This window comes from Penicillium diatomitis (genome assembly GCF_028827545.1).
Source record: "Penicillium diatomitis strain IBT 30728 chromosome Unknown utg000003l_segment0_segment0, whole genome shotgun sequence".
NCBI classification, from domain to species: domain Eukaryota; kingdom Fungi; phylum Ascomycota; class Eurotiomycetes; order Eurotiales; family Aspergillaceae; genus Penicillium; species Penicillium diatomitis.
The window spans coordinates 129,143-149,551 of record NW_026623175.1 but is presented as its reverse complement, the minus strand read 5'-3'; the positions used below and the strand labels follow the sequence as shown (position 1 = coordinate 149,551).

The following is a 20,409-nucleotide window of genomic DNA, read 5'->3' as shown; positions in this document are numbered from 1 at the left end:
GACAAGAAAGAATCTCATGAGATAGTCTCTATGGGTTTGACGAGAGTCTTATCGCTGTAGAATCCCGTCTTTAAAGACCATTCATTTGGTCGCAATCTTCAGATCATGATTTTGCTAATCCCCACAGAAGGCGGCATTGTGAGAGAATGATGGATATACCCTGAGAGTACTTAAGGATAAAGCGCTTTGTATGTGTTGCTTCAAAGGCTCTCGGAGAGTTCCATTGGGCAAAACCGTAAAGCGAATGACAAACAAGGCATCATTTTTCATGATCATTCCACTGAAATCTTATCTCGTGGCCTACCATATTTCAAAAACTCGCATCTCCAATCTCAGACCACCCAGCCCATTTCACTGGTCCGAGTGATAGAGACACAATAATGCGACTATCAGTCAGGAGAGCCCCCATTTCTGTATTGCCACAGCCTACTGAAATCCTTGACTTGAAGTTTCGTGTAGTCTTGTCCAGAGAGTGGCGTACCATTTTGAAACACTGGGGCGGATTGTGCCAATGGGGAAAGCGTTTCCTCGTCAGGCTCATCAAGTTCGCCGGCGGGCTTCAATGACTCCCTTCCCGGGAGAGCATCGCGGTCGGAGGATGTTTCCACCTTCATGTCCATGAAGGCGTTGGACTCCAGTACCTTCTTGTCAGGGCCCAGAGTGAACATGTTGTCCAGGTAGTGTTGGTTCATCAAATGACCCGAGCCCGGGCGAACGAACAGACGCCCGAGGTATCGGTTCGGAATATTGGCAAATTGAAGCACACCAAGCCATGAGACAGGATCATCTGCATTGGCGTAGTGCTCAATGTATTTGATAGAGCGCCGTTTGGGCTGCATCCTTTCGCGAAAAGAGTCATGTGCAGGCGCTTGACAAGAATCGACTGGGTTGTTGAAGTGATTGGCCGCATTTGCAAAGGTATAGACTTCGAGCTGGTGAAGAAGGTCTTGCGGCAATTCGTCGAGTAGCCAGTCGATGACCAGACCACCTTCAATCCCCCCTTGACTGTGAAGTACAAGCACGACTTTCTCGACGGACGAATCGAGCAACGCTTCTTTAAGTAGAACATAGGCTCGTCGAACATCGTCTGTAGCATAGGCGAACCCACGCTGGATCAAGCATTCAATGAGATCAAATATGATACCGGCACTGCTTGAATGATTAGTATTGGTAGAATTGGACGAGAGGTGGTATAACGCGCGGTATGGTATTCACTCAACATACGTGCGATTATGTACACCGGTGATTCTCCGGCCGAAGCTGTAGGACAGTTGATCGATATTGTTTTGCACCCAGTAGCGACTGAAGAATGATCAGCAGAAGATACTGGCCGGAGCAAGGCAGAATACAACATACCCACAAGCAATACCGTTAATATAGAACCAACGCTCTTTCCGTTGCCAAGGCTGTTCGGCTACTGGCGCCTGGGATTGTAGAACGCGCTCGAAGCCATTCAACATGGTCATGCAGATAGCATAATTGAATGCAACACACGCCGCAATATAAACAATAGCCCAGGGTACAGGCACCGGGAAGATCGCCAGAAGAGGTAGTGAAAGTAGAAAGATGAGCTGAAAGACCACGAGAAACAAGTGCACGAGCACCGACACTATGCTCTGGAATGACAGTTGTAACTCATCTAGTGAGCTTGTTCGACGCAAATGAAGAGGCAGAAAAATCATCGGCAAGGCCCAAGCATATCGTAGCACCAGACGGATATCACTCCATAAAAGATAGGGAGGAGAGGCAGTGTAGGGCAATGGTGTCTCGTTGGTCTTTCTTCGGGAGACCTTGAGCTGGGCAGCCATGGCCACGGGGGAACAGCGCAAATTCTGAATGATTTCCTGTACGCCCAACAGCGACGACTCTCCTCGCCGCCTGTGGTCAAAATGGCAGCCTGGGCTTTCAGAGTGTCCAGCATGCAGGCGACAGCTGCGTATTAAAAGGATGATCACTTGGAATCACACACTGGCAGAAATGCAACTGCTCTTGCTGTCCGGGGGTAGCTGCGACTGTCATGTGGCGCCGCTCGACTGCCGATCTTCGCGCTCCATAGTTCCGCCTGACATGTCGAGCCCTTTGATGCAAGAGTCTCTTGATTCTCACTCCACGTGGAATCATGGAAAAGGATTTCGTCATTTGAACTCACTTGGATTGACAGGAGCCCAACGGGCGTAGCGCGGAAGTCGGAGATGTGCCAACGCTGCAGGGACCCCCGCATCGGAGACCAATCCAATCCTGTCACATGCGCCTGCAGCTTCCATGTGTTCACTCCGAAGATGCATCTTTGTGTCAGAAATCTTTCAATCCGCTGACGTGGAAGCGATTATTCTGATTTCTGGGTTTCAGGTCGCTCAGATCCCAATATCAACGACCTGTAACTCACAGTATCCCCCATTCATACACCGCCGTGGTTCGTGCCGCTGATTTCAGTATAGTCTGACACGGCGTGCTGCCACTGCCAGGGGGATGGAAGATTGAAGATCCCTCATGACGGCGATCCAATCTCGTGTTAGCAAGTTGGAAGAGCCTTGGGAACAGGATGAGCTTCTGCAAGTTCGGACGGGGAAAGCCCAAGCGGTCTTTGCACTTCCTCAATAATCTGCAATCTTCAAGTCTGTCCGATATGGCCCAGTGGCGGTGAACGATCTTGGCTGCCAAGGGGACGAACATGTCTTCGAGCTCCACGGAGGGCCTGAAAAAGCCCTCCTTCATTATTGTGCGCTCCATTTCGACGACTGGACTGAAGAGCTGCCAGGGAGTGCTCACTGTTTTCGAACTGGAGCCTTTGGAGAGAATTTGGTCAGCCTTCGAGCGAATGAACGAAACACATGCGTTGGAGATCGTATTGCGATAGGCTCAGAAGTCATCGTCCAAGTGAGCCTCCCACGACAGCCATGTTACAAACTCAACCATCGATTTCAAGAGAAAAACATGGCGAGATTGTCGCCGGAGAGTTTCCGAACCGGCTGGTTCTGTCGAATTCTCAGGGGAGGATTCATACAAGCCGGCGATGGACTTTCTCTACTTGAAGGGCCCAATCCAAAGTGGACCATTGCGCGAGTCCAGCATTACCTCTACCTTGAAAAAGAGAATTTTGAGGCAATGAGAGAGCTTGCAGCCCTTCCCGAACTCGGCAATGGGATCAAAACTCTCCTCAAAAACAGACTCCAGATGAGGTTTGAGAACCAGGAACAGAGACTTGTTGGCGACGAGGCTTCAGTATTCGATACGTGGGCGAACTATTGACTCGTACATAAGAGTCGCGAAACATCGTCCGTCATATCCCTGGAATTCGAAGCCGTCGAGGCCAAATCTCCTGATGAGCTCGTCCAGCCAGGAACACATGTTCGTGTCAAATTGCAAGACCGATTGATCCGTGCTCATTTAGTCGTGAGTGGAAATCGAAACCAGTTCACGTTGGGCGTGGCATTACACCGTTCTCCCGCGGAGGATCTTTGTTTATACATGATGATCTTCTCGAGGGGACCATCATCAGTATCAACAATTTTACAATCACGTTCCCTCTGAATAAGAAGGCCGATCGCTATGTTCTGATAGCTGGCGGCATTGGCATTACTGGGCTGATTGCCTAGGCTCAGGAGCTGCACAAGATGAATCGATCTAATCATCTTCACTATGCTGTTCGATCATTGGAGGAGGTCCCTTTTGAGCCTCTTCTCAGATTACTGGAACCTCGCGTCACAATCTATTGCAAATCGCAGAACAAGGCTTTGGATCTACACACAATCTTTAGAACAAGCAGACAGCAACACCCATATCTACTGCTGTGCAGGGGATCGCCTCACCCAAGATGTGCAGGACACTGCGAAGCGGTTCGGGCTCCCCGACGAAAATGTACATTTTGAGTCTTTCATTGCGCAGAGTACCGGCGATCCATTCACAGCTGAGCTAGTCGAGTCCAAGCGAGAGCTTGAAGTGCCCGCAGAAGCGAGTCTGTTGAAGATCCTTCGTTCCGCCGGATTCGACATACCATCGTCGTGTGAGGCTAGGAATTGTGGAACGTGCAGGGTTGGTTTCCATACCGGTCGTGTCGAGCATCGAGGAACGGGACTGTTACCAAGCGAAAAAAAGACTGCGATGCTCAGCTGTGTTTCACGTGGCATTGGGCGCATTCAACTGAATCTGTAGATTCTCACTTTCCATGTGTCCTGAGCAAGACCTCCTGCATAACAGAAGCTTGGCACAACTCGATATTGGATGTAATTTTTCGTGCCTTCTGGAATATTGCGTACTACGGTGCCTCGTGCACAGTCCCATACACCAGGATGGACGTGAGCGCGGCAATGAGAAAGGGAGTGATCTCCGGGCTTGATCTGGGGATGAGAAATCGCACGCCGGTTTCTACGAAATCAAACACAATGTCCACAATCATATCAGCCACCTGGAAGCAGACGATGAAGGAAGTGGTGCTCATGTCGACAATGCAGATACCGGCAGAAATGAAAAGGGCTGCGAAGTGGATGAAAGTGCGACGAGCTGAGCGGACCAGTCTCTCCCCAAGCTCAAGAAGCGTGCCGAGGCTAAAATCCATGTTCTGTAATGGAGTATCCTGGTGGATGTTGATGGCATAAGTCGCGGGTCGTTGTGGCTGTCAGCACCATCCATTCACCAGAAACAAATTGGGATGATTTGGTCCACTCTCCCGTTTACGAATGCGTATTTAACGACATAGCCTGCTCTACTTAAGAGCTGGCATCGAGAATATGCACCATGTCGCTTCGGAATTTTCAAGGCACAAGCAGTCTTTCAGTCTGCCTGACCCTTTTATGGCGAGATCAAAGCTTCAAAGACAGATATCCTTAATGAACACAATGAACTTCAGAGATCTCCCATTTCTCAAGAATGACTTTGCCATCAATAAGCTTCAGAAAATCTACGTTGTGTCCATATCAGTCTTGTCTATATTCAAAAGCCGAGTGGCTTTGGTGAAATCCTGAGACAAAGGGTATGCAAAAGGCAGTCATTCAGAAATTGGAACAACGCACATTCGATGGAGATCCCTCATACAGAAACGGTAGAACAGATCCTACAACATTTACTCTTGATATCTACCAAACAATACTAAAATGACATCTCATGACGAGGCAAACGAATGCGATCTCATTTTGTTGAGATGAATAAAGTCAAGTAGGGTCCCGATCTTTGATCTGCTCATAAGGGTTTGTCTTCGTCGTGGACACCACTAACTCTCACCTCTTACCTCGCAACACTGCGCAACTCCCTTCCTCCCTGCATTTCATCTCTCATCCAGCTAGCCTGCCTTTGCCTAATTCCAAATCCACCCTGCACCATGCGACGACTATTCGGGAGCATCGGGGAGTCGAAAAAGACCACAACGGACAGGATGACCTGTGACGAAGGGCGCTCCATGCCTGCTTGTACGTACAAGAAAAGAGAGATACGTTGAATCAAGAACAGAATGTCACTAACGATGGACATAGGCGCAGAGTTTGACCTCCCCAAAACCTTCGAAAATACTTTGCATGAACAGATTCGAAAACTCATCGAAGGCTTGCCAAAGGATTTGCAGACGTCAAGTGGCTCTGCCAGCACCAAAGGGCTCTCCAGTGAGCTTTGCGACCTGCACCAGGTCCTGAATTATGATCTGGTTCATGGTATCTCGCGACTCGTTCGCCGTGAGATCACATCGCACTTTCGCCAACTTGATGCATACCCGCAGCTAGTTGAGCCTGTCGAAGAGACTATTCTTCAACGTCTTCGAGCTCTAAGGGCTTACTGGTCCAAGCCAAGCGAAGACAACGTCGCCACTGCAGATGCCCAGTCATCCCAGTTCAATAAGTGCCCGGCTTGCATACTAGCCACAATTGCTGGGAACAAAGATATTTTATGCAACCTCCGCGTCGTGGTGCACTCTCGAACACAAACGCGCCGAAACCAACATCCTCGGAAGCTGACCCTCTTCATCAACCACTGTATCAATCGTTTTAGCCCCGCTGAAGCAGACGATGTGCGTCGCACATCGAATCAGCTTGCCCTGGGGATGAAGCGAGCCCGCAAGGCTTGTGTCAAGGCATACCTTCGTGACTGCCAGATTGATCCAAGCGCCACATCCCGAATGAAGCGGCATCGCCGGCGCCGGCGCCGGCGCCATTGTCATCAGAGCCACGACTCCAGAAAAAGAGGTACTTCGCCCTATATCCGTACCCGTCCTGGGGACGAAAGAAGAAAAGAGCTGGACTGACCGTGGTAGTTTCGGGGGAAGAGCATCGAGCTGAGAGTGAGATGTCGCTTGACTCTTTGAAGAGCCCTAGCACACCATTAACTACGCAGATGGATGATCTTGATGTGCGATCGAGTCCGGGCAGCGATTCTGCTTCGTCATGCAGCTGGTGGAGTGACTCTAATGACGGCCGACTTCGAAGATCGTATGCCCCTAGTCCCGAACATCCAACTGGCAATCGCGCCGATGCACAGTTGCTTCCGGGCTTCTCTGGAGAAGCGCGGCGTATCATGAACGTGCGGTCGAACATCACTCTGTACCAGCAGCTCGCCCATGAGAACCCCTACTCCCAGGCAGCGTCTTTTCCCGATGCTCATAAGAGTCCGCTCTGCCCTACAAGTGATACTCGCAGTGTCAGATCGAGCGTGCTCTCGTCAATGCAAGCGGCGCAAGGCTCGAATAGTGAGGGTTCGATGCTGAAGGATAGCGCCGGTGATTGGGAGGATGATGACTGTCAAAGCAAGATGTCGTTTTAGAGCAGTGCCTGCGCAACCATATCGAAATACAGATGGAAATTTACTTACAGTCCCTGTGATCAACGCATATTAATGGGCCATTCACGTCTACCGCGGCCGACCAGTGTAAATATACCCGGGGGCAAATGTCATGTTGCGTAGACTGGTGATCAGATGAGCCTGAAAAGACTCTAATAAGAGCAAGATCATGAAGAACATTGCCAGAATCAAGTTCAGAGAATGGAAGACCATTTGAAAGGATCATCTCCAAAGGGCCGCGAGACGGTTATTGGCCTGCTGAACCTAGGCTCATGCCCTTAAGGATGACGGCCACAGTAAAGTCAAGACCACAGGACGTTCTCGTCGATCTCTAAGCTTGTTGTATAAGTGGATCAAGTACGATACGTTCGTACCTGGCTGCACTCCAAGTGGACGGCAGTACCACGTCTTGCCTAGAAACACAGGCGGTACAAAGGCGTCAGGCAAGGGACAAGTCCCATGGTATGAGAATTTCTAGAAACTGTATACGGCACGAGGATCGAAAGATTTGGATGTATTTCAGTCCTCGAGTGATATGCACAAAAGTCGATAGAAGCCCAAACGCCCCTTTCGCCACAGTAAGAGTAAAGGCGGATGCTCGTTGGCAAGAAAACAAAGTGAAATAGACATTATTATCAATAGTAACCTGAGCTTGTAGTGCAGGAGAGTCCACGGCGCATTGATTGTCACCTCCTCTTGAGTATTGATACACGGGATCAAACCTCCCCCTCCCAACACGAGAAAAGGCAAAGACGTGTAGAAAGAAAAGAAAGGCCCGCAGCTGTCTCATGGAGGTGGCCCGCAGCTCCGGAGACTACTGGGCCATATGCAACGCAGAAAAGGCTAGCAAAAGAGCAAGACTGTTATCGGTCATCACAGTACATTACTTGTGGAGCACGCTGCCAGGGACTGCGTGACTGGGGCCCTTTAGGCTGTCCACTGTCTTCCGTCGAAAGCGAGTCCTTGTTGCGGGTCCGTCGAGGGACACCACAACCCTGTCGCGTTCACGTTCCAGAGAAGGGGCCGAGATTGAGGTCTCGTTCTGAGCTTGAACGATGTCCGCCTCCAACTGCTTTTGAGCGTTCTCTCGCGCTCGCTCATAGCGCAATTTAGTTTCGCCCTTCCATTGAGTATTGAGAAGGCGGTCCCAGAAAGTGAAGAACGGCTGAGAAAAGTTGGTCTTGATACCCCAGCTTTGATGGTGAATGTCATGATACGCGGCATTGTTAGAGGTAACGTGCTGCAGAGGGTCCCAGGGGAAAGCGTAGCCGCAATGGTCATCAACCGTTTTGATGGTGGAGAATGTGAAGAACATCATGCTCTGACGGCTAGTCATCCCCGAGACCAGATAGCCAACGCCTGTACCCAAAGTGTCCAAAAGGAATCCTTCAACTGGGTGGTTGTAGAGAGCACCGAAGGCATACGGGACATAGAGACGATGATGGCGGGAGTGGAAGGTTACTGGTGGAAGAGTCAGCTACCGACTTACAGTACCTCGGGTTAATTCTACTTCGGGCCGGAACTTACCATAGAGCCAACGGTTGAGGTGCATCGCTCTGTGGAGGAAATATTGCCAAGTATCCAGAATCGACACGGCGAGCGCGAATTGGAGGCCAGGAATCAGGTACCAATAGATGATGCTGGCGACTGAGAGCTCCCAGCTTGCAAATGCAGGAGCAACCACCTCCACTCCGTTGTCCAAAACCATGGATTGCACCAAGTTCCGGTAGGATCCCCCTGCGAGCACACCGGCGAGCACCGAGTGGCCGCTGTGGTACAAGGATTCCGACAGACCGAGGGCATCTACCCCCACAAATCCGAGTGTTGAGGGGATGACCGTCTGGAGGAGACGCAGACGCGTAGCCCACACAGCCACATCGTAGTCCTCTCGACCTACCACCTCCACCGCATCAAAGTAGGACATCGCATATCCGGCGATCGTCTGGATAATTTGTTGAAGTACCACATCGCGAACGACTTCCCATCGTGTAACTTTGTTACGCTTGAGGACTTCAGCCGGAGTATGCAGGCGGTATTGCTCAAAGTAGCCATTGACATCGATGAAGTGGTAGACCATAGACAATCCCCAGTAGGCGATAATCGGCAGTATCAAGGCCAGGACATTGTCGGGAATGGGCGGAAGAAGCGGCTCCCGCGCAGACAAAGTGTAAGTTGGCAATGGTGGGAGGTCAAAGACGGCCGAGGCGTTCGCAGCCATGATCGATCAATTCACGAAGATGTCAAAGCCGCTGTTGGTTCAAATGGCATCGAACAACTTTGGAGAAGAAAAAAGGCGATAGCGGAGCCGCCTGCGTGGGTCGCGAGCAGGGCGCACTCAAGGGACGAGCGGCAAAGCGGACGCGGAAGAGTCTTACACCAGATCTCAGGTCGAGCGAACGATGCAGATTGTTGGAATCTCAGAGTATAAGCACACAGCGGGGCAAGGCCGAGGGGAAAAGGCGGCTATAGTGTGCGAGGGGATTGCGATAAGAATATCGTCGAGGGGAATGAAGAATGAAAGGAGCGGCGTTCGAGGGAAAGGCCCGGAGGATCCACGCGGATCAGGAGGCGAACAAGTGCCACGACCCGGCCTGGTGGCGCCAGACGGATGCGGTCTCGACAGTACGAGATTGAAACTGTAACAATACGGAATAATCAAGAATTGGGCCATCTTTTGATGACAGAATCCCTTTGCATATTTTATTTACCGTAACACCTTGTCATAACGAGTCGGAAGCTGATCCCTCCCGTCATCCACCGACGTATTGTTTGGTGGAATCATGCAGCGATCAGGGAAATCTGTACCGGTGCAAATTCGATAGTAGCGGATTGTTGCTCCTAAATCAACGGCATATTGCAACAGACTGTGAATGAGCTCCACATACCGTATCATCCTCGTATATCGTATATCGTAAGTTGGTAACTGATGCATCCTCTGTACCAGTTTCATCATCAGTGTCACTGTCCAGGATATTGACCCACGCAGGAAGTCCCCCCCTGTAGATCTACCGCATGATTCTTGACAACTCATTCTCATTGTTGATCTTATTATCTCACGAGCCGTGGGAGAGCAGCAATCAGTGTCCGAGTGTCTGATACTGATAAAAGAGAATTTCGATCATGCAATTTCCATGCTATGCGACTCTTTGTCACATGACTTGTCAGACCACACCCTGCGTGCAGCACAAGGTAAGGTTGTTAGTTACTTGCTGGTAACTTAGTAAGTTAATATTAGTTACCCAATGTTATGTACAGGGGGATCACAGCTATCCGACTTGCACTAGCCAAGCACACTGCCAGTGCCTTGAGTGCCTTCTATGCACCTGGCCCTCTCTACGGCCCGGATTCGAGCAGAATCCTGCCTTGAGACTTCAAACAAGGTTGCCTATGCCCTTCTCTCTTGGCAATTCGGTCAATGAGCTAAATGGGGAAAGACTTTGCCTGGTCGGCATCCATCCAGTATGTACTATGTAGTAATGGCAGGTGAGATGACTCGCGTCAGGTGATATAGATTCGTTAGATTCCAGGTTGCGGATGTCATTTGGCCTTCCTGCGAAAATCGAATGTGCTGTGACAGGAGGCAACCTTGGTATCGCGTGTAGGACTGTGTATTGTCTAATGACTCATTAAACAGCGTAAGTAGTACTACTACTACAAAGTTGGCGGTGCAGAAGATGAAGCTACTGCCCGAACTGGCCGGGAAGTCAGAGAGTCGAGATTCTACGTAGAACTCAGTTCATGCTCAATAGTATTCTGCCGGTAGAGCAGACCCGCCGATCGGAGACTCCCTGCTTCTATCAATCCATCTTGACTGTAAACTCTGCTGCAGTAGGTCGTGAAGTTGAAGTAGTATACCTGCTTTTACAACAACACCCAAGGTCACTCCATCTGCATATCATCTCGATCACCAGAATAACCCGAAACTCGAAAATGGACGTGGGGAGAGCGGGTCACGGAAGAGCTCAGGGCGGATGGAAACCCAATGGAGCCTCCAATTCTCGTGACTTGCGGGAAACAAACAGCGCAAACTCCCCCACCAACCAGGTGCCACTAAGAAAAAAACTTCATTTCCCCTCCTTTTCTCGTGTTTCTCTCCCCCTCTCCCAACCTCAATCAATACCCCCTTTTGAGATTCCCATTCCTTCTCACCCGCCGCCATGATCATTTACGAGGTATGTATGATTCTGTGGATCACTGCTTCGATTGCCCTACTGTCTGCATCGAATAATGTGGATCGGTTTTGATAAAGGGACCGAAAAAAAAAACGAAGTACGATCTAACAATGTTGATAGGACATCATCTCCGGAGACGAGATTCTCTCGGATACCTTCAAGATTACTCCCGCCAAGGACTGCCCAATCCTCTGGGAGACCGACTGCCGCAAGTACCTCAAGAAGAAGAACGAGGACTTCGAGCTTGCCGGTGCCAACCCCTCCGCTGAGGAGGCCGGTGAGGACGGTGGTGATGATGAGGCCGTCATGGTCCACGACATCGAGGACCAGTTCCGTCTCGTCTGGCTCAAGACCGAGGAGGGCCTCAAGCCTTCCAAGGATGCCTTCAAGTCTCATCTCAAGGGTATGATCCCTCTCTGTCTGCGTCCATGAAGATGGACCGCATCAATTAGTATCTTCCTTTCCGAATGTCTGACATGCGACCTCTTCCCTTTAGTCTACCTCAAGAAGCTCATGAAGAAGCTGGAGGAGAACAACGCCAGCGCTGAGACCATTGCCGAGTTCAAGTCCAACGCCCCCGCTGCCATGAAGAAGATCATCGCCAACTACGACAACTACGATGTCCTCATGGGTGCCTCCATGGACGGTGATGCCATGTGAGTCCCCTTCACGGTCCGACATTTTCTATCTTGCCCCTGCTGACAGTGATTTTCTTAGGCACGTCCTGATCGATTTCCGTGATGATGGTGTTACCCCCTACGCCACCGTCTGGAAGCACGGTTTCCGTGAGGTCAAGGTCTAAACGTCATCCTCCTCCCACCGACCCTCACAAAATGGACTTTGACATGAAGAACGAGAAAACCCCAACGAAGAAGCGCGAGCTGACTGGCTTTTGTATCTGGAATCGTCGCGGGAACCGATCCTTCCCTTCGCTGGATGTCCGCTCCGCTCTGGCTGTCACCACATCCGCATCTTCGTACCATCATTGACTGATCGATCGGATCGTCAAGAGTTACGCATCATGAATCAATAAACCGTCACGTTTCCCATCTACCGAATATACCTTTCTCATTTTACCAACACATGTCCTCAAAAGTGCTGGTTTTTTCGTTTCAAAAAGATTCTTCTCATCGCAGTAGATCCGTCAGATACAAGAGTACATGTAGTGTGATTTAAGTATACATCAAATGTGGACCGTGCTTTGTCCAACGGGCTCTTCGTTCTGTGTAAATCATGGAATCTGTACTTGGTATCCTGTTCCGGGCTGTCTCTTTAGCTGATTCGCCTTGTCGTCAGAAACCTGCCCAGTCTCCAGCCGACATTTGCTGATTATCCTGACCGTGGTTGGGCCACGGAGACGCAATATTACTTCCGCTGCCTGGAGGAACAACATTCGGGTTCGCACCGAACGGCGCATTCACGAGTTCAGGTCCCGAGATCATCGACGGGTTAGCAAGGTCCAGGCCGGAGACAGGGTCTAATTCCATCAACTCGTCGGCAACGGGAAGATGTTGCCCAAAGACCGCATCCCATTGATCCCAGTCAAAATTCAAGTTTGGATCAACCATGGACGGCGGAGTGGGAGCACCCATCTGAGCTTCGTTGAGAGAAGTCGAGTCCATGAACGGCATGACGGGTGGAACCGTGGAGTTTGAAGGGTACTGGGCCAAATTCCCTTCTTCTGTGAAATCGGGAGCAGCGGCTGATATCGCAGTGAGCGGTAATGCCCCTGGAGGTATAGTGGTCGATGGGAAGGAAGAAAAGGATGGCTGTAGTTCAGCTGCTGTGGCGGCTGTTAGAAGTGGGTCGTTTTGTGGGGTTGAGAAAGGTGCAGAGGTTCGGCCCGGAGTGGGAAGTTTGTTGTATGGATCTTGTTGCGATGTGCCGGGTATACTTGTCGACAACGCACTTCTTTGCCCACACTCCGTATGAGAACGTGTGAGGTTGTAGAATATGTGATTGAATTCGGCAGGTGTACGGCCAAGGGCCACAGACCACGAGCGGGGAGGCGCCGCTGACGAAGGATCCGACGAGCAATGCACCGAAGAATTATTAGACTCAACCGGACGAGGGCTGATCTCATTCGCCTCTTCTGCCGGCGTCCTCAAGCTCACATGAGCTTGGTCTTGCTCTGTCCAAAACATCTGTGGGTTCAAGCCCGCTTTTTGCCACGCTTTTTGCCGTAGACGACGGATCATGTCCCACGCTTCACGCCCACCATCCTTAAGCGGTCGTTGCGTGGTGATGCCGTCTTCACCACCTACCACGCCGCCATCGGGCCCCGATAGTGCTAAGATTCGGTCAATAAATGCCCGAGACCGCGCAGCCTCGGGGCTGCATGGTCTCTCGTACAAGTCAATAAGCATTATCCTACATCAAGTTAGCAAAATACAATGAAGACCGTTTTGCTCAAACAACGACGATTCGCGGTTCTGAGGAAGTCGCAACTAAGGACTCACATTGTTGCATGCATTGGCTGGTGATTGCTATAGATCGGTTATTCCTCTTCATTCATGCGTTGACGGCGGATGATCACCTACCCGGGCCAGCTCCACTGAAATGGTTGGAAATCCGGATCTGTTGCTAATTCGATAAACTTTTCCATGAACCCGTGACAATGTCGAAGTGCACTGTGACAAGGATGAGACACGGTGACTGCAAATAATGATGCTGAAGGACCCTCGTACCTCTGGCGGGCAGCGGGCCATATCCGGCTGTGGACGTTCTTCAAGAAAGGCTGATAAGCAACGCAAAATGCCTGTGTCTATGAGTCAGTCGCTGTCATTCGATAAAGTTCCTTGGTATGATTGAGATTATTACTTTGTCAATGTACAACGATAGCATTATCTTCGCCCATCTATGGTACGAGACAAGGACCGCTGTGTGATACTGTTCCGTGCATCCATGGGGACCCTCACCGGGAAGCCCTGATTCAGCAAGCCCATCGTCATCTGGGGAATTGGAAAAGGATGGCTCCCTCTTCATGTTCCCATTCCCAGGAGAGACAGATTTTTCCGAGCTCTCTGGAATTCGGCTGACTATGGAATTCAAATTGCTCTGAAGGTTCAGCAGGATCGTCCGCAGTTCTTCCATGTCGCTGCGAGTCACGGGTTTGATACCAAGTTGAATCCGAAGAATTCTTCGAATGGCACCTAATGAACGAGGTCAGTGCCAGCCAGTCGAATGTCTAGTGACCTTGAAGAAGTTCCGTACGAGCCATAATGTATTTTCCTCTCGCTGTCAGGTAGAAGACGTTGACCACGGAGGGGCCCCCACAAACCGAGGGATCATCAGGGTTATCAGGCTCCCGTTCCTTCGAAGTAATGCTTTTCTCGTATTGTTCTGCGAGTGGCGTACCGAGCAGCGTATCTTTAACCTCGCTGGGATATCGTACGTCCCAGTAATTTTCATCGCCGACAAGCGGCGGGAGCCCACTTGACATGGCAACAACTCCATCCATATGCATAATGTGCCACCAAAGGCGTCGGCGATACTCTGCTTCGCTGGCCTCGATTCCAAAATTTGAGGGATCTCGGTGAAGACCCATTGTTTGAGCAACTCGCATTGCGAGACTGACGAAAAGACTGCTTTTCAAGGGTTCTTCCTCCTTCGACAAGATTGTCTGTACAATCAGGTACGCCGCTAATCCATGCAGTGAGGGGCTGCGAGGGAACGATATTCTGGTTAACCATCTTGTCACCTCTTCACTGTAACTGGAGGACAATGTGAAGCGCGATGATGTATTAAATTCGGCTTTGATGGTTTTCAGCGACACCGTTACAGAACCTCCATACCATATGGCATAAAGTAGGGGGATAAATGATGCGTTCGGGCACGGCTGCCCTGAAAAGCTGGTATAGTCGTACCACTCCCAAAATGCGCAATAGAGCTTCAGTATCGTTGGTGGGTGGAGCACGGGACTGATAGCGTGCACACCTGACATGAAGCCTCTATATAGCAAGTGGCTTTGTCTGCGCGTTGGGACGTGCTCAAGCATCTCGGGTTCGATGCTCTCTTCGGGGGCTGGAGGAGAGCTGCTTGATGGGAATATGATGGATCGCTGAAAGGAGCCGCTGTGGCCGTGGAATGTGGGCGAGCCGACAATACTATCCGCAGATACGCTGCGCCGATCTCGTACCTCGGTCATAGGATCGTTGATTTCCGTGTGCGTGTTTTCTGGAGAAGATTCATGGGACCTATTTTGGCTTCGTAACAGTTGGTTGAGGTCGTTGATCTAAGAAGGTCAGATCGTGCTCTACCCGTTGTAGAAAGGAGGGATAACATGAAAAATCAACCAACCTCATGCGATATATACGCCCAATAGGTGGTGCCCACGTATCTAGTCTCTGTCTTAGCACTCTTCTCTTCGTGCTGCCCAAATTGATCTCAGAAATGACTTACCGAGACCTCCCGCCATCGTCCAAGCTCAAGTGACCCAAGTTGAGACTCCCAATCGGGTCAACAAGATCAGTCGCAGGGCCTGATGGGATCGGAAACTCGTCGCCGCTTGAGTCTGCCGTCCGGCGCTGTGGGCTGGATTTCCGGGATGAAGTGATGTCCCTGCCTTTCCGCAAGTGTTGAGTGAATGTCGCATCGACGCCACTCTTCTCTGCAAAAACTTGTCTCTCAGCTTCTTCCAGTGAACGAGGACTACCGCCAATGCGCTCGATCATCGACATCAGTTTGTCAAGTCGGGCTTCGATGGCGGACGGGTTGGCCTTGGGATTTCTTGAAGAGACTGTCTCGGTGGAACGGGCATACAAAGATTGCACGTCATCCATGCCATCTGAGCTTGGGCGAGATTGCCCTCTCCGCCTTTTCAGGTTATGAGGTTCCTGATCAGATCCATCTCGCCTATCGTCGACTTTGCGTAATGCCGACACATCGTAGGTGCACTCGGTGCCTGTCTTTGCACAATTGCCGCAGATTGGATGAATCTAGTTGCGAGGGAAAAGACATGATTGAGCATGCATTGTGTCTATAGAATCATCATTACAGACATACCTTGTCGCACTTCACTTTCCGCCGGCGGCAAGTGTGGCAGCTGTAGCTTGCCCGATTTCGAGTAATCTGGCGACCGCCAGGGAGCGGTGCTCGCGCCGATGACGGAGCGCGTCCGAAGCTTGATGCACTCGACAACGGTTTGCCTGTCGCAGAAGGCAAGTCCATCGTTTGACTTCAATGCCTACCTACTTTCGGCAGCTCGATACGGACCACCGAGCACTCCTGGGAGCATGTAGATTTCACGGCTTAGGATTTCTGAATTCAGTTAGATTGAACAACGGCTCATATCACCTTGCGACGCATTGCGGGGTGTGACCCGCATGAGATCTGAAAAGTTCGGGGTTGTTTCCTTGGAAATCAGGCAAGCAGTCTAGATCCCTATTGCGATCTAATCAAGTATCCACCTGATCACCACGACAAAGGAAAAACAGTCTTTCTCATGGCGAGTTTGCAAGGCCAACACGTCCTGCAAGCAAGTGGTTAGGCGTTCACCTACACTCAGCGTGACTGCTCGCTGTCTTGCAATTTGAGTCGTGCCTGGTGGGATGGCTAAGCGACTTGGCCATTCTCGCGCCAAAATACATAGACGCGCATCCACTCTCGAGGAAGCGTTTGGGTGAAAAGTAGCAAGATGGAGGTTGCCAAGCTGCATTGATGGAGGTTTACTCTTGTCAGCCACCTCTTATCGTTTCCCAGATGGACTAGCCCTTGGTGCTGCCCGGTCTACCTAATTTCCATGGCAAATGCTACTGAGTACTGATAGGTCTCTGCCTAACACCAACTGCGCCACCGGTCCGAGGGTTCGAGCAGCTTCAAGAGTCGGTTCGCGACTGACGATGCCCTTGTGTAGGTTGGGTGGCAGCTGAGACAGGTGGTCTCACGGTTTTTTTCACTTCATCGAGCTCAACTGGATGTTCGATCACGTTGATCTTCAGTGCGTCATCGGTCAGCCAATCGATCTTCTCGTTACCCAGTTGCGTCTTGGTTCTACATTTGCATCTATTTTTGACCAGGTCTTCTGGCCTTGGCAGATCTCAACCACGAATACGAGGTGAAGCTAGAAACTCCTTCTATGGGACGAATCTCGCTCATCTGACTGGTTTTCGTCTGGATGTGATGTTCGAATCGCTGGTGTATACGCGTCGGTGTCTTTGATCGGTTACTCCTTGGACCCCGGCCTTGCCCCTTCAATCCTCACGGATTGCAAGTCTGCCGAAGGACACTTTGTACGGGCTCACGTCTCGTCTCTGCATGGCGACCGGGGCTTCGACGAAGTATCCCTATTCTGCATCGCCATGCCATGAAAATCTTGGCAGATCCAGTGCCAATGCTATCCTTCTGTCGTGTCATTGGCCCAACTTTGCAGGCAACACTCCAGTGAATCGACAGTCTCGTCCCAGTGTTTCATACAATTGACGCTGCCCTCTTGGGGGCGGTGACTTGTCCAACACGGAAATCTGCCCACCACAATTTACAGATCCATCAATCCTCTCTTGCACAGACAACTCGATCTGCCCAGACCAGCGGACTTGGCGCGGACGCGGCCGACGGAGCACATCGGCGGAGACGAAAGGTCAGAAATGCCTCGTCGCCTCCGCAATTGGCTGCCAAGCCGCGGCCAAGTTTCAGTGACCGGTGTTCTCGTCACTGGAACAACAAGCCGAATAAAGTACCAGATGCCGCTCAACTTGATTCAGGGGCTGCCTCTGTTTGAAGGTAATCTGGGCAGTGGCTATGTATCCAGCCAGATGCCGGAGTCTCATGGGATGGCCCTAACGGGCCTATGATGTGATCATCATCCCCCAGAGTCGTGTCTCGCCTCATAGGCGCCAAGTTGACTGAAAGACATTGGATTGGCCCTCTGATGAGACTCATAAGAATGATGGGCGAGAAGATGGTGAACAGATATCGCCGGGGTCATCCAGCCAACGTTCATCGGATCAAGTCAAGACTTCCGGTGTATCCTCAGCGGTCCATACGGCTACTACAGAAGAGTGATTCAACCCTCGTTGAGTCCTGACTCCAGATTTATCATGCAACAAAGGAAAGATATCTCAATACTCCTGCTCTTCTGGTCGCTTTGCTCACCAGTCCTTGTCGTGTCTGTTCAGTCAGCAGGCGTGCCACTTGACTTGGATAATAACGGTAAGATCGGCAGGTGCGGTCGGAAAATTTGACAGCAATTGGCCAGCCTGGTTGATTCTCATGAACAGATTCTATCAAGTCAGCGGCGAGGAGAGTCGCCTATGATCTAGTCACCTTCTACACAGGCAACCGCACGGGAGATGTCCCTGGTAACCTACCCGCTCCCTACTACTGGTGGGAAGCTGGCGCATTCTTTGGAGCATTGGTCAATTACTGGGCCTTCACCGGGGATGCCACGTACAATTCAATCACCGTGCGAGCTTTAGAACATCAAGCCGGCGTCAAGGGGGATTTTATGCCAGTGAATCAGACCTATACCGAAGGTAACGATGATCAGTCTTTCTGGGCCATGTCGGCAATGATGGCTGCCGAGCGGAATTTTCCCAATCCTGTCACCTCCAATCTAGGGTGGTTGGGCATGGTGCAGGGAGTCTTCAACCAACAAGCCCATAGATGGGACAATATGAGCTGCTCGGGGGGCCTACGGTGGCAGATTTACCCTTGGAACGCAGGGTATGGATACAAGAACACCATTTCAAACGGTGGCTTCTTCGATATCGCCGCTCGACTGGCTCGGTATACCGGGAACGTCACATATGCCGAGTGGGCGGACAAAGTCTGGGATTGGTCCGAAGGTGTCGGCTTGATCACGCCGGATTTCCAAATCTTTGATGGCACAACACAGGAGACGAATTGCACGTCATATGACCGAACGCGCTGGAGCTATACCGGTGGAATCTGGCTTCACGGAGCTGCTGTCATGTACAACTATGTAAGTGACACAAGCCATGTCCATTCAGTAAAGTCGCACAGGAGGCCTGTCTCCCCAACGCTGACATACATTCTGATTGACAGACCTCGTCATCATCCACAACATCACCGTCCCAGTCCTCCGTCAAGTGGAAGTCGCGGCTCGATGGGTTGCTCTTAGCTGCCAATCACTTCTACCAGAATGACTCCACAGGTGCTCAAGTGATGCATGAACCTCCGTGCGAGCACCAACAGAGATGCAATACGGATCAATTGTCATTTAAGGCATATTTATCCCGCTGGTTAGCCGATGTCATTCAACTTGCTCCCCATACCTACTACGACATCACTGCGAAGGTTCGCTCCACCGCAAAGGCCGCCGCTCGTCAATGTCAAGGGGGAGAAACCGGAACTTATTGTGGACATCGGTGGTCTAGCGGCAAGTACGATGGAACCATTGGCGTAGGACAGCAAATGGGTGTCTTGGAGGTTCTCCATGGACTCCTCGCTACCCATATTAGCGGTCCCCTCACCGCGTCAACTGGTGGGACCAGTGAAGGCAATACCTCAGCTGGCACGGCCCCAGACGAGACCGAGATCCAGGAGATCATGTTTTCTCATGTCACGACGGGCGACAGAGCCGGAGCGGCCGTGCTTACAGTAGTCTTTGTCGGCATGCTTTTCTCTGCTGTGTACACCATGGTCAGCTGAGTGGAGCGTGACTGAAGGGTATTGGAGTTTCTTCGTCAGGCAATCTGAAAATGAACAGCGAGAGACGGCATGTTTAGAATATTTACATAGATCTGCAGCCGTCGGAGAGCTGAAGATGTGTCAAAATAAGAGGAAAATTCCGGGCCACTATTCAATTTCTCTCCCGAGGATGCTATCTGTGAGAGCTATGCACATTCCACCAGTCAAGTCGTCTTGCCTCATCGAGAGGGAGGGGGGCGCCATTGCATGGATGATTTCGGAACTCTATTGACGGCTAATAGGGACATGCATGCTCAGGTACGTAACCCAGACGGCGAAGCTTGATATAGATGAACTGAAAATCCTCAAAGTACGAATGTCTAGAGCATTGCAACGGAGATGTAAAGCCGACTTGATATCCGAGCCTAGCGGGCAGATTCAGTACTATGAGGCGGAAAGCCCGGCAATGGCGTCGGGATGAAGTTCAGGCTGAATCGCTCGGCTGCAGCCTACCAACCTCCGATGTTAAAGTTCGAGCTCACTTGTTGACATATCTGGCGAGACTCTTCCAGTCTGTCGGATTGGCGAGAGTCTGGTTCGGTCCCGACCTTGGTGTCATCGCAACAATCGGTCTTTTTGCCGGGTGAAGGCACCGCAAACTCATGCAGTCTGTCGTCATCTAATCTAATTGACGGACAATTAGCCTAAATGAGACCGTTGACAAGCACCAGCAAGCGGCTTTCTCCACACTACTCCAAAATTCGGAGAATCTCCGCAAGTTTAGATCCTGGGGAGAATCATTGAGGAGTCGCCAACAGATGATCGACCGCGGGAGTTGCCTGCTTGGGCGGAATGTGGGGATGACATGAACTTTCCAATCGATGAGATC

The 20,409-nt window shown here is 50.9% G+C and overlaps 8 protein-coding genes across 8 annotated transcripts; 4 read left to right on the top strand and 4 right to left on the bottom strand.

The window, feature by feature from the left end:
- Positions 1–389: 389 nt before the first annotated feature.
- On the bottom strand, positions 390–1,808 carry N7539_002320 (uncharacterized protein; the record flags this gene model as incomplete). Its single annotated transcript, XM_056931923.1, has 3 exons — positions 390–1,149; positions 1,225–1,302; positions 1,357–1,808. 3 exons carry the CDS (start codon positions 1,806–1,808, stop codon positions 390–392), a joined length of 1,290 nt encoding a protein of 429 aa, XP_056791882.1.
- Positions 1,809–4,255: 2,447 nt separating this feature from the next.
- Positions 4,256–4,555, bottom strand: N7539_002319 (uncharacterized protein; the record flags this gene model as incomplete). The annotated part of the gene is made up of 1 exon (XM_056931922.1): positions 4,256–4,555. One exon carries the CDS (start codon positions 4,553–4,555, stop codon positions 4,256–4,258), a length of 300 nt encoding a protein of 99 aa, XP_056791881.1.
- A 900-nt stretch (positions 4,556–5,455) lies between these two features.
- N7539_002318 (uncharacterized protein) lies at positions 5,456–6,226 on the top strand (the record flags this gene model as incomplete). The annotated part of the gene is made up of 1 exon (XM_056931921.1): positions 5,456–6,226. The coding sequence occupies one exon, from the start codon at positions 5,456–5,458 to the stop codon at positions 6,224–6,226; it is 771 nt and encodes a 256-aa protein (XP_056791880.1).
- Positions 6,227–6,315: 89 nt separating this feature from the next.
- Positions 6,316–6,741, top strand: N7539_002317 (uncharacterized protein; the record flags this gene model as incomplete). The annotated part of the gene is made up of 1 exon (XM_056931920.1): positions 6,316–6,741. The coding sequence occupies one exon, from the start codon at positions 6,316–6,318 to the stop codon at positions 6,739–6,741; it is 426 nt and encodes a 141-aa protein (XP_056791879.1).
- Positions 6,742–7,642: 901 nt separating this feature from the next.
- On the bottom strand, positions 7,643–8,977 carry sur2 (sphingosine hydroxylase; the record flags this gene model as incomplete). Its single annotated transcript, XM_056931919.1, has 2 exons — positions 7,643–8,220; positions 8,287–8,977. 2 exons carry the CDS (start codon positions 8,975–8,977, stop codon positions 7,643–7,645), a joined length of 1,269 nt encoding a protein of 422 aa, XP_056791878.1.
- Positions 8,978–10,916: 1,939 nt separating this feature from the next.
- On the top strand, positions 10,917–11,733 carry N7539_002315 (translationally-controlled tumor protein; the record flags this gene model as incomplete). Its single annotated transcript, XM_056931918.1, has 4 exons — positions 10,917–10,931; positions 11,052–11,334; positions 11,428–11,587; positions 11,649–11,733. 4 exons carry the CDS (start codon positions 10,917–10,919, stop codon positions 11,731–11,733), a joined length of 543 nt encoding a protein of 180 aa, XP_056791877.1.
- Positions 11,734–12,223: 490 nt separating this feature from the next.
- N7539_002314 (putative C6 transcription factor) lies at positions 12,224–16,100 on the bottom strand (the record flags this gene model as incomplete). The annotated part of the gene is made up of 9 exons (XM_056931917.1): positions 12,224–13,301; positions 13,391–13,417; positions 13,472–13,561; positions 13,619–13,689; positions 13,752–14,083; positions 14,145–15,165; positions 15,231–15,270; positions 15,333–15,868; positions 15,936–16,100. 9 exons carry the CDS (start codon positions 16,098–16,100, stop codon positions 12,224–12,226), a joined length of 3,360 nt encoding a protein of 1,119 aa, XP_056791876.1.
- A 1,714-nt stretch (positions 16,101–17,814) lies between these two features.
- N7539_002313 (glycoside hydrolase family 76 protein) lies at positions 17,815–19,541 on the top strand (the record flags this gene model as incomplete). Its single annotated transcript, XM_056931916.1, has 3 exons — positions 17,815–17,892; positions 18,160–18,852; positions 18,936–19,541. 3 exons carry the CDS (start codon positions 17,815–17,817, stop codon positions 19,539–19,541), a joined length of 1,377 nt encoding a protein of 458 aa, XP_056791875.1.
- Positions 19,542–20,409: the final 868 nt, after the last annotated feature.